The sequence below is a fragment of the Thamnophis sirtalis genome, unplaced genomic scaffold (genome assembly GCF_051295495.1).
Source record: "Thamnophis sirtalis isolate CommonGarterSnake01/CBP01778 unplaced genomic scaffold, rThaSir2_p1.2 scaffold_11, whole genome shotgun sequence".
NCBI lineage: Eukaryota > Metazoa > Chordata > Lepidosauria > Squamata > Natricidae > Thamnophis > Thamnophis sirtalis.
The window spans coordinates 21,219,767-21,233,167 of record NW_028261391.1 but is presented as its reverse complement, the minus strand read 5'-3'; the positions used below and the strand labels follow the sequence as shown (position 1 = coordinate 21,233,167).

The following is a 13,401-nucleotide window of genomic DNA, read 5'->3' as shown; positions in this document are numbered from 1 at the left end:
TTCTTCATTAGTTTCCATTCATTTTTCTTGTCCGGCCTGGGGCTTTGGAAAATAAATTGACACCCTCTTCTTTGCGGCAGCCTTTCAGATAATGGAATACTGCTATCATGTCTCCCCTAGTCCTTCTTTTCTTTAGACTAGCCAAACCCAAATCCTGCTACCGTTCTTCATATATTTTTGTCTTCAGACCTTTAATCATCTTAGTTGCTCTTCTTTGCACCTTTTTTTTTCAATATATCAATATCTTTTATGTAATGTGGTTACCAAAACTGGATGCAGTATTCTAGGTGTGGTCTTACCTAGGCTTATCAAACGGTACTAATACTTCACATGATTTTGAGTCTATGCCTTTTTTTTATACAACCAGGGTTCGTATTATTTTTTGGCTGCTGCTGCAGACTGTGGACTCAGGTTTAAGTGATCGCCCACTAGGATTCTGAGGTCCCTCTCACAGTTACTGTTTTTAAGCCAGGTTTCACCTAACCTGTATTCGTACCTTTGGCTTTTCCGGCCAGGTGTAAAACCTAGGTGGGATCAACTGTTAGGTATTTAGGTTGGGAGAGCCTTGAGAACTCTGAGGACCATAGGTTGCACTGTGAAGTCAACATCTTTCCCAGGTAACTATTTGGGTAGGGCAAACCCTCATTTTCCTATCCAGTCAATCTTTGGTGTTGATAAAATTTCCCCAAAATCTGAAAAGCTGAAGCATCTGAGATCTTGGCTTGATATGTTTTCATTCCATTTTCATTCCAGATCACACCAATATGGCCATCCTGGAAGTCATTTGGTAGTTGAAAATGTGTAACTGATGTAGTGGTAAAATTCTTTTTTTTTTTTTTTTTTACTACCGGTTCTGTGGATGTGGCTTGGTGGGTGTGATGTGGCTTGGTGGGTGTGTCAGGGCAAAGATACTGCAAAATCTCCATTGCCACCTCATTCCAGGGGACTGATGCTGCAAAATCTCCATTGCCATCCCATATCTTTCCAGGAAGGATATTGCAAATTCTCCATTCCCACCCTACTCTGGGGCCAGCCAGAGGTGGCATTTGCCAGTTCTTTAAACTACTCCAAATTTCTGCTACCTGTTCTCCGAACTACTCAAAATTTCCACTCAGAACCTGCTGGATTTCCCCACTGAACTGATGTTCTTCATTCCGAAGCACAGAACTCTGGTAATCAAGAAATATACTACCAGAAATATTTGTAATCATGCTGAGCCATTGCTAACTCTGAAATGTGTTTTTTTTTTGGTTGCAAAATATGCACTTGTATGGATTCATTTAAAACAGGAAGAATGAAACCGTTGGAAATGAGGAAGTAATGTACACATGCAATCACATGCAAATATCAAAACGGCTAGTAACGCATTCAATAAATAAAACTAACATTATGAAATTCCTGAAAACAATAAAACATTCATAAAATAAAAATGCTCATAAAACCATGTAAGCTCAAAGGAATATTACTGTGATCTTGTCTGCGAGGTGCATGAAGAAAGCTGGACTGCAGATAAGAAAACAACACACAAATGCATTTAAAGATAAATCCAACTTTTATCGTTTTTACATACATGTTCAGATCTTTTCAGTCCAGTTTGCTGGGAGAGATACAGCAGTTGCTTTTAAAAGCTTACAATCTATTGCCATCAGCATAAGGGACAAATATTTCATTGTATGTAATTGTGCAGATATTTGACGCATACAGCCACTTTTACTGCAAGCTTTGTGAACTGCAAGAATACACCGATAATGCAAGCTTGCTCTTTGACATTTATATTCCTTCTATACAAAGTACGATACTGGCATTTTCAAGAATAAAATATAATCCCCTTTAATTTTTCTGCTTTCTGAAAAGAAGCAGTACTGTAGTCCTGAATCCCCAGTACAACCATGTACATGCTTTAGAGCCCTTGCAATTAGAGTATTACTTTTACACACATTTGTGTGCACATGCATTTCTCTCAGCTGAACAATAACAGAATAAAAAGCAATCCTCGGCTGGTATTAAGCAAAATTAATGCCAGTTTGCAAAAACATCCCAATAAATATCAGGTGAAAGTCTTAAGATTACTTCTTGCAGAAAGCCAAGGCATCTTAAAAGGGAAAAATGTTAATATTTCAGTTGTTATTCTTTTTCTTGTATCCTTATATCTTATTGCCTGTAGAACTAAAAAAAAAATAAGATACTGGAATTCAAGGTATTGCTAATACAACGATTGATGATTGAGAGAGGTGGACACAATAGTTCTTTGGCCAGTCCCCAGTGTTAAAACCTATTTCTTATAAGAATTGGCAAAGATGCGTACATGAAAAGAGAATAGGAGAAAATGCTTTACTGAGGAGAAAAGGTCGATCCACGTTCATCTGCAACTGATTGTGTGTCTTTCAAAAAATTACTCTCGTCCTTTAAATACAATGAGGCCATCTCTCTAAAACTAAACTCCCTGTTAAGTTACTTCTTGAGATACTAGTTTGTTAGGGAACATAGGGGAGGCAGGCGCCGTTGTAAAATTAAAAGTTATTGAATCTTTTGAAAACCTAACATATTTTTCCTTTTTATTTCATTGTATTAAAATGTTCGCAGCTGTGTGTCCTTCCAATTAAAACATCAACCAAACCCAAATCCTAAACTTACATAATGTGAATCCAGACAACTGAAAGGTAAAATGCAAGTCGATTGTTTCTTCCAAAGGGGAACTATGTTCAAAGAGCAAATGCTTGCATTTGATTGCAATCTGTCATGTGTGAACTCAGTTCTTGAAGCTAATTCCAGAGACCGACACATGGTTGGACTGAAGTTGTGCAAGCATGCATTCCTGTGAGGACCAGCCTGATGGCATGGCTTTTTATTCAAGAGGAGGGGATGGCCAGGGGGAGTGGGATATGCGCATTTCATCCAACAGGCTCACAATCATGTCCCCAAAAAATCTCGGCAGAGCTGAGTATAATAGTGTGGAGGAAGAGCATTTCCAGAGAAGGCAAAGCCTTGAGTCACTACTTGGAGGGTCAAAGTGTGTTTTCAGTTTGGCATCCAAAGACTTGGGAGAAAAAATCAAAAGCCAAGAAGACATGGATGGGGATGAAAACGTAGGCGGTGTACACCACCATAGCAACGACAGTAATTAAGATAGTATTGAATATGGATCTTTCCCAAGGCTCCAGGACATAACAGCAGGTGACCAGGAGATATTGATAATGCAGCCAGCAAATGTAATCCTTAATTTTCTTCAGATCCATTGTTGGCTCAAATGTCAGGAAACCTAAGAGAAAGCAGACAATGTAGAGTCATGGTGAAAAAAAAAAAAACTGATTATCTGGTTATCAGTTCTAAAAAAGGAAATAGCAGATATTGAGCCTGAGCCTCTCCTTCTCTCAGTGTTTGCAGGCTGAAAGCTACTGGTGTAATTTAGGTCAGAAGAAACATCACTGATGTAAGGTGTTAAGCAGGGTTGTCAAACTCCCGGCCTGCGGGCCAGATGCGTCACGTGCTGGCTACGCCCACACCTGGTTTAGTGAAGAGGGAAAAAGTCCCGATATGACGTGACGCCATTGTGACGACCCCTGGTGTAAAGAGTGGCTTCCCTTTAGACAGTCTCAGGGAACAAGCCACTTTAGGAAGCTATAACAGAGTAACAGAGTTGGAAGAGACCAGACCATGGAGGTCTCCAAGTCCAAACCCCTTCTCAAGGAGGAAGCCCTATAATATTTCAGACAAATGGTTGTTCAATCTCTTCTTAAAAACCTCCAGTGTTGGAGCACCTACAACTTCTGGAGGCAAGTCATTCCACTGAGTAATTGTTCTAACTATTTATCCATTGCTTCTTGAACCTGCCATCAGTTGCTTTGGAGAATAGGTTGACTCTCTTTTGTTTGTGGCAGCCCCTTAGATATTGGAACAATACTATCATGTCACCTTTAGTCCTTCTTTTCATTAAACTAGTCATAATCAGTTCTTCCAACTGTTTCTCATATATTTTAGCCTTCAGTCCCCTGATAATCTTTGTTGCTCTTCTCTGCACTCTTTCTAGAGTCTCAACATTATTTTTATCATGGTGACAAAATCTAGATGCATTATTTAAAGTGTGGTCTCACCAAGGCATTATAAAGTGGCACTAATACTTCACTTGATCTTAATTCTATCTCTCTGTCAATACATTTCATTCTGTATTCACTGAATTATGCTGTTAATAGTGAACAGTATTCACTATCCCATTCAGTATTGATTTTCATCTCAACTATTTCTGAATCAATCTTACTTCTATCATACACGTAAACTGGCAGGTTAGAAGAAAGAAGGCTGGGTTATTTTTCCATGGGAATTCCATGGACCCAATCTAGTATATATGTTCTCAGAAGATGTGAATAATGTAACCTCTTGCATCAGACACATAACTGAATAATGGAGTAATTCTTCCATACAGTGATACTACCACAACAGAATATTGTCAGGTACAAGGAACCAGAAATGATACAAGGAGCTAATCAGGATAGTATTTTATTTTATTCTTATACCAGCGACCAGAACAAATAAAAGCACTCAGTATATATACACTTAAAACCTATAGTATAAAATAATAAATAACTACTAAAATTTATAATAAAATCCAGTGTCAATTATACATGGTCTGACTATAAGATAGTTGCAATCTCTAAACTCTGTGGCCCATTGTAGGTTCAATGCTAAAAGGGAAGTGACTAAGCAATGCAGGATTTGCCACAATTGTTACTGGCCACCTGTGCTGTAGTTATGGACTGGTCATCCTTAAGTAGCCACTGGAGATAGGTAATGTCAGAATGGCCAGGATACCGAGCAGTTATTGGCAGAATATGTTTTTTCCTAATCTCAGTATAAAGGGAACATCTAAGGAACATGTGATCCACAATATCCACCTCTTCTGAGCCATAGGGACAGAGTCTTTCCATGAATGATGTCCATTTATACTTGCCATACAGGATGGCCGATGGAAGTGCATGGCACCATATAAATGCAAATGCTTTCTGGTGGTTTGCTGACTCCAACTGACTAAGATAGCTGGCAGGGGCAACAGCACATCTAATTTTAGTCATATTTTTTTTAAGTCATTTTATTAAGATTTATAGGCCGCCCTTTTCCCTGAGGGGACTCAGGGCGGCTTACAATCAAAGGGAAGGGGGTGCAATATCAAAGACAAACAATATGTGAACAAAGGAAAGAAAATAATAAAAACACAACTTGCATTCAACAGTCAACACTCGGGCGGGTAAATTGGGAACCTATCCCCAGACCTGATGGGAGAGCCAGGTCTTGAGGGCTTTGCGGAAGGTCTGGATGGTGGTGAGGGTACGGATCTCGACGGGGAGGTCGTTCCATAGGGTCGGAGCTGCAACAGAAAAGGCTCTCCTCCGTGTAATCGCCAGTCGACATTGACTGGTGGATGGAGTGCGGAGGAGGCCCAGTCTGTGCGATCTAATCGGTCGGAGGGAGGTGATCGGCAGAAGGCGGTCTCTCAAGTACCCAGATCCACTACCATGGAGTGCTTTAAAGATGGTCATCAATACCCTGAAGCGTACCCAGAGATTGACAGGTAGCCAGTGCAGCTCGCGGAGGATGGGTGTAACGTGGGCGAACCGCGGTGCGCCCACTATCACTCGCGTGGCTGCATTCTGGACTAACTGCAGTCACCGGATGCACTTTAAGGGCAACCCCATGTAGAGCCCATTGCAGTATTCCAGCCTAGAGATCACAAGGGCTCGAGTGACTGTTGCGAAGGCCTCCCGGTTTAGGTAGGGCCGCAACTGACGGACCAGGCGAACCTGGGCAAATGCCCCCCTGGTCACAGCCGACAACTGGTGGTCAAAATGGCATTTGGAGCCAGAAAGCTTTCCCTAAGTCCTGCCTCTCAATGTCCTCCAGATCAGGATAGTATGTTTATCGTTACTTGCCTGTAGACAAGAATCTTGCCAAACTAAAGTAATCACTATACAACTCGTAAGCTTTCCCTAAGTCCTCCTGCCTCTTAATGTTCTCCAAATCAGGATAGTATGTTTATTGTTACTTGCCTATAGACAAGAATCTTGCCAGACTAAAGTAATCACTATACAACTCAAGCAGATTTTAGGAGGATTTCCTTCATCCTCTTCTGCCCATCAGTGACTCTAGCCACTCTTCTCCTGACCGGCAGACCATCACAAATGCCAAATACCCACCTGGTATTTATGTTATGTATATTATTTATTGTTATCAGGCAAAAAGACTTGTACTTATCCAATTATTTTAAACTATTGTGAAACTGAAAGAGCAATACAATCCCTCACCCCATTTCACTACCCCACTTCCTCAAAAATATTTTTCTTGGAGCAACACATAAGGGAAAACCTGAAAAACAGCTTCACCTTCTTCCATCAAAGACTGGTTTTTCTAGCTCATTTGATACTTAACATATCTAAGATTGGTTCAATCTGTAGAGATAAAGTCAGAGGACTCGTTCCCAATGAGGATATAACTGTTATTTACAGAAAAGCAATAGCTTAAATGTAGAAAACCTAGTTTGTTTGTAGATGTTTTCTTTTTTAGCGAAAGATGTTCTCAATTTTAGCATTCCCAGCTAATCTCTGAAATATTCCTGCTAGTCAGTAGAAACCAAATTGTTACATGGAACAACCTGGTGGTATACGTGCATTTTTCTATTTATCCTTTTTCAATATTAAGAATATCCAAATATGTTAAAGAAAGACTTCGTTAGAACTCAATATTCGATATGGTCCAAAATGAATGTCAAATTAGATAACCTTGGGTAAAAGTGTAGTTGTAACTCAAAGAAATGATTCTAATACTCTCAAGCAGCATGCATGGTTAAAATCCAAACCAACATCATTTGTTTCTTATGGGTGGACTTGGACTTGGACTTAATCTTCGTAAACGTCAACATCCACAAGGCAGTGATCGTTGCATTGTGAAGGCCAAAGGCAGAACGTCACGGATTACAGAGTTGTTTATCCGTGTGTTGTCCGTGTGTTGTCCTGCCATTGGATTCTCAGCTTGTTTCACGGTTCCGTCGCCACGGGAACCAACACTGCCCATTTATCCGGGCTTGTGACCGGCTATGGTTTCCCATAGGCTGGGTTTTCTCATGGGTGGAACATTATAATAGTAAAACTACCACTAATTAATATTATCTTAAGCTGTTCCCTACATACATTATCTGGTTGTAAGATCAGTACAACCAGACAATGTTCAGATAGAATTATGTCCAACATAATTCTTTCGGAATAGATATTACTGAATTTCTATACTGCCTTTCTTCCAAAAAGAAAGTGGACAGTTCTTTTTCCATCTTGTGTCTTTACTTGCTTAATACTCTTCCAGTCAATATTCTGAGTAGTTCTCTTAGAATTATTCATTAATCCATTTGCAGAGCAAACATATGCTCCAGTTGGAGCACTCCAACTTACCTCAGATCTTGTTAGATGCAGCCTGCCAGGTCAAACAAACCTTTGCCTTCATGTTTTTCCAGCTTCTTTCTAAACATTTATTGCCATCCCTTCTATGTAACAAGTGGACAAGTCAAGATTTCACAACCCCATGAATGCTTTCGAGCAAGTAGAAAAGCAGGGCCTGAACATTGCTACCCCAGAGGCCAAAATGGTTTAAATTTTTTAAAAAAGGCAACAATCTGGTATTGAGTGATATTCATATGTAACAGAGAGCAGGCACCACTTTAGATGCATTTTTACATATTTAATGCCTGCCTGCCTGCCTCTATCCATCTATCAATTAATAGACTTGCTATCTACTGATAGAATAGAATAGAATAGAATTCTTTATTGGCCAAGTGTGATTGGACACACAAGGAATTTGTCTTTGGTCCATATGCTTTCAGTGTACATAAAAAGACATTAGTCAAGAATCATAAGCAGTTAGCAATTAGACTTATATACCGCTTCATAGGGCTTTCAGCCCTCTCTAAACGGTTTACACAGTCAGCATATTGCCCCCAACAACAATCCGGGTCCTCATAAGGTAGAACACTTAGTGATAGTCATAGGGTACAAATAAGCAATCAGGAAACTTGCGATATATGAAACACGTATAGAACAGAAGTAATGATTAACCATATGATTGGATCAGTAAGACCAACTGTTTAACCCTTAACACTAAATAGATCAGCAATCACAGACTCTTAATTATAAGCGTTGATTAAATCAGGGGTACAACTAATTAACTCCCTAACATTAATTAAGGATTGGAAATTTACATGGCGATAAAAGGTTTATTGACTATGAGTATTCTTTAGGTCTACATGGAAGTAAATGAGTTACCATATACTGTAAACTTGCACAATCATGATTGGTCCCCATTGGCTATATGAATCCACCCCTCCCTTGTGTATGCTCAATAAAAAAGGACCCCCGGACTCCGTTCTGGGTCGGTTCGTCCCGAAGGGAATTTGTGTCCGAGTCTTCCTTCCACATTGGCTTCATGAACGACCCGCGGAGAAATCGCAGGAAACAATTGATATCAATATAAATCGTAAGGAAACAAGCAACAAAGTTACAGTCCTGTAGTCATAAGTGGGAGGAGATGGGTAATAGGAACGGTGAGAAGAGTAATAGTAATAGTAATGCAGACTTAATGAATAGTTTGACAGTGGTGAGGGAATTATTTGTTTGGCAGAGTGATGACATTTGGGAAAAAACTGTTCTTGTGTCTAGTTGTCTTGGTGTGCAGTGCTCTATAATGTCTTTTGAGGGTAGGAGTTGAAACAATTTATGTCCAGGATGTGAGGGGGTCTGTAAATATTTTCACGGCCCTCTTTTTGACTCGTGCAGTGTACAGGTTTTCAATGGAAGGCAGGTTGGTAGTAATGGTTTTTTCTGCAGTTCTAATTATCCTCTGAAGCCTGGGTCTGTGCTGTTGGGTTGCAGAACCAAAGCAGACAGTTATGGAGGTGCAGATGACAGACTCAATAATTCCTCTGTAGAACTGTATCAGCAGCTCCTTGGGAAGTTTGAGCTTCCTGAGATGGTGCAGAAAGAATATTCTTTGTTGTACTTTTTGATGATGATGTTTTTGATGTTAAGTGTCCATTTTATGTCTTGAGATATGATAGAATCTAGAAATTTGAATATCTTTACTGTTGATACTGTGTTGTCTAGTATTGTAAGAGGTGGTAGTATGGGAGGGTTTCTCCTAACGTCTACCACCATTTCTATGGTTTTGAGTGTGTTCAGTTCCAGATTATTCCGGTCGCAACACGAGGCTAGTTGTTCAACCTCCCATATGTAGGCAATTTCATCGTTGTCTCAAATGAGACCAATTTTTGTTTTGTACCAATTGATTGTATAGTCTATCCCAATAATCTATAAATCAATAAAGTTCAACAAATGACCTCCATCCTAGTAGCTGATGAAAACATTTTAAACTGAATGTGGTAACCTTGAACAACGTATTAAAAGGTTACAATGAAAGTTGAAGTTAAAGAGACTTCTTTACAAGCTAAAGTTTTTCTTCAGTCTGCCCTCTGCAAAATACTACAAGAATACAATATAAAGAGTAGTAATTGTAAGTCAAATAATGTGGGACCAAATTATAGTCACATGATTGCAGTGATGAGGCAATGGTCATAAGTGTGAATAGCAGGTTGCAAGTCACTTTTAGCGAGACAATCATAACTTTGAACCGTCTTTAAGTGAATGGCCATAAGATGGGGATGACTTGTAAAGGCACAACAGATCATTTGCCAGTTCAGGACAAACAATGCAATATAAATGTTTTTTTAAAGACTGTTTTCCAATAATTGAAATAACCATTCCATTCATGTCATTAGCTGATCAGTAGTTTGAACTCTGAATAAGAAGTTGACATCCAATATAAAGAGAAAATTGTAAGAAAAACTAAGAAAATAAAAATGGCAAACCCAGAGAGCAATTGGAATAATTTCTTTTTCCTGGACTCACAAAAGAGCTAAAATTGTTAAAGATATTCTTCATAAGAATCAACAATCATCCAAACAGATTATAGAGTTAAGATTGTTCTGTACAAAAAAGGAACATGAAGTCAGTTTATTTGACCAGGGTTAAAGTGGGATAGATTGTTACTTTGGGTGTTCTTTTTGGATTCACTAATATGTCAACTGATAAATATGGTATACTGAATAAAATAAACTCATCAAATTTGCAGATGACACTGAGCTGGCAGGAATAACCAACACTCCAGAAGACAAGCTCAGAATCCAAAAATATCTTGACAGACTTGAAAAATGGGCTCTACCTGACATGAATTTTAATGTGGAGAAAAGCAAGGTTTTACAACTAAGCAGGAAAACTCAAGGATACAAGTACAGATTAGGCGAAACCTGGCTCAAAAACAGTAGCTAGGAGAGGGATTTTTGAGTCCTAGTGGACAATCACTTCAACATGACCCAGCAGTATATGAGAGCAGCCAAAAAGCTAATACAATCCTTGGCTGTATAAACAGTGGCATATAATCAAAATTACGTTAAGTATTAGTACTGTCTGATAAAGACTTAGTAAGACCACACCTGGAATACTGCATCCAGTCCCTTTGCAAAAAAAAAGTTGTTCAAGCTTTGGAAAAAGCGCAAAAGAAAAACAACTAAGACATGGATGTCAAACCCAATCGCATCATATGACATATTGTGACATTTTTTTGCTTTGCAGACCTGGGATGGGTGTGGTCTGCGCCTGAAACATTTAGCCCACAGGTCACCAGTTTGACACCCCTGAACTAAGATGATTAAGACCCTGGAGACAAAAACATGAACAATTGCAGGAATTGGGTATGGCCAGTCTAGAGAAAAGAAGGACTAGGGGTGACAAGATAGCAGTATTTGAGAGGCTACCATAAAGAGGAAAGGGTCAGTTTATTTTCCAAAGCACCAGAGGGCACCATTCTGATTATTTCATATTCTAGTCTTTTGTTTATACTAAAATGCTGGAGTTACTTTATATTTGCAACATGTGGATTTGTTTATGGTTTACAGTTGAGATATGGAATATTTATTTAAATGAGATATGTTACTATTTGATGTGGGAGTTTTGGAAATTGTTGGTATTCTGTTTCCCTGAAAATCCCTCCCCTGGATAAGCCCAATTGGGCTTTTGAGTGCATGCACTAAAATAAGCCCTCCACCAAAAATAAGCCCTCTCTGAAAATAATGCAACACAGCAGCAGCTATGAGGTGACCACACTTGCCGCCTCCTGCACCTCAAAAATAATAAGACCTCCCCCAAAATAGGGCAAGTGCTTATTTCGGGGGGGGGGGGTCAAAAGAAAATAAGACCCTGTCTTATTTTCGGGGAAACATGGTGTTTCGAATGGGATAAAAATTATGTTGGAGTTTGTTCTTTTTTTGAAAGAGAACTGGTTTCTTTTTCCCTGAAACTAAGTTTAGTTTGTTTACACTAGGATCGGACCATCTTATACCCTTTAAATCGAATTTTGCTTACAGCTAAAAGTTGAGATGTGAATGCTGAGTTTTATATTTGTTAATTAATCAATATTGTCAATATTTTAGAGCTCTTTAGACTTTTTGTCAATAATTGGATAAGGAAGAGGTGTTAGTTGATTTTCCTAGTATTAATAAATTAATTATTAGATGAAGAATTTTATATTTGTTAATTAAAAGGTGAAGAGATTATGAAATTGCTTATAATGGTTGTGATGAAAATGTGATGCAAAGTCATTTTCTTAATGGGGAGATCTTTTTAACAAGTAGTCTTTGAATTACAGGTTAATGACCATCTGAAGTTATGATGGATTTCCCCCCCCCCAAAAAAAAATTTATGAGCCAGTTCAAAAGTTCTGGTCTTTGTGCCCCACCCCAATGGTGACATGACTACATTTTGTGCATTGGTAACCAGCCCATATTTAAGATTCCTTGTAGCACCCCTTGGTCACATGACCGTGATTTACAATGTTTTTTTCCCCTAGAAGTTGGTGTTTACTTTTGGTTTCCAGAAAAAAATTCCCATTCCACAGCAAACACTGGATTTGCTTAACAACCATGTTTACTTAATGTTTACTTTTTTGTTTTCTTGCACATTTTTCTATTACTTTCTTTTTTCCTTCATATTTTATTTTATTTTATTGTTGTTACCTAAGCTTTTAATCTTATTATTATTTAAAAAAAAGAACAAAGTTATTCCAATGAGAAAGTTCTTGCATTTAACCCATTTTTTAAAATCTCTAAGTGTCTCCTTTTCTAATTTGGTGCCAAAAAGTAAACGGCATAGCTGTTTTGAAAACTTTTTAGTTCTTTTGAACAAAAGAGCGGTGAAGACAGCTAAGCTGAAATTGCCTCCATCTGGCTCCTGAAAAGGCTCAATTTAGTCCTACTACTGGTAGAATAAATCACAAGTATAGATATCTACCTGAAAAAGTTTCTGTAGGAATATTAGATCCTGCCTCTGTAGAACTGACCTTCTTTCCAGACTTTTTCTGGGTGGGATAAGTACCTCTTCACTATTTTAATTAGAACTCTTAAGAAATAGAAATGACCTATTACCGCCTACCTATCAGTCATCAAAAGGTTATTCTACTAACACCAATTAAATAGGCAGGAAGAAGTCAGCAAGCTTTTGAGTTCCACAAGGCTTTTTATCTGGAGTTGGAATGGAGGTTGAAAAGAGGACAGGGGGGGGGAGCTGGCTTATTATTGAGGGGCAAAATTGGGCCTCGCATGTATTCATACCTTTAAAAAAAACCTTTGTCTTTATTGATACAATTGATTTGATGTGACATGGAAGAATTTGTATTGCAGACAACTTCACGCACATATATACATCAGCAAGATTTTTAGGTCCAAGCGGCACCTGGAGGATCAGAGCCAAACATAAAAATTTCAAAGAGGTCCTACATGAAAGAAGTACTCACCTTAAGTGTTTCCAAAGGGAAATAGATGATGCTGGAAAGTCCTTTGCTAGCTGGCCTGGCTACTAAGAGTGAGCGATTTGAGAACATAGCAGGGTTTCTCCACAGCAAGGTAGCTCCACCCTGCTATAGTAAACTCCCTTCTGCAGCCAGCCCAGTTCCATAGATTTGCTCATTGATAGGGACGAAAATTCCCATGGCTCTGCTGCCTCCTTTTTTTACAGGATCAAAAGCAAATACAAGATTCAACTTGTATGTATCTAGATCTCAAGTCTGATGGGTGCCCATCACCACCACCACCAACAGAAGCGCTGCTCAGGTGCGCTGCTGCTTAAACCCAGCCCGCGGGAAGCCACCAGTAACTTCTGCAGTGCCGCAGTGGCAGGGATGTTTTAAAGAAGGACAACCCGCCGGGATGGGTTGATGGAAGAGGAAGATTATTCCCTCTCCCCCCCCCTTTCCTATTTAGCGATTTCTTCCTTCTCGAACGTTCAGGTATATTTTAACGCTTTTCCATTTGGGAAGCTGCGG

At 39.1% G+C, this 13,401-nt stretch overlaps 1 protein-coding gene across 1 annotated transcript; it reads right to left on the bottom strand.

The window, feature by feature from the left end:
- Nucleotides 1-1,534: 1,534 nt before the first annotated feature.
- On the bottom strand, nucleotides 1,535-13,157 carry SPTSSB (serine palmitoyltransferase small subunit B). Its single transcript, XM_014053760.2, has 2 exons — nucleotides 12,874-13,157; nucleotides 1,535-3,259 (listed from the first exon to the last, which is right to left on the bottom strand). The coding sequence occupies exon 2, from the start codon at nucleotides 3,234-3,236 to the stop codon at nucleotides 3,006-3,008; it is 231 nt and encodes a 76-aa protein (XP_013909235.1). The 5' UTR covers nucleotides 3,237-3,259; nucleotides 12,874-13,157; the 3' UTR covers nucleotides 1,535-3,005.
- Between the last annotated feature and the right edge of the window lie 244 nt (nucleotides 13,158-13,401).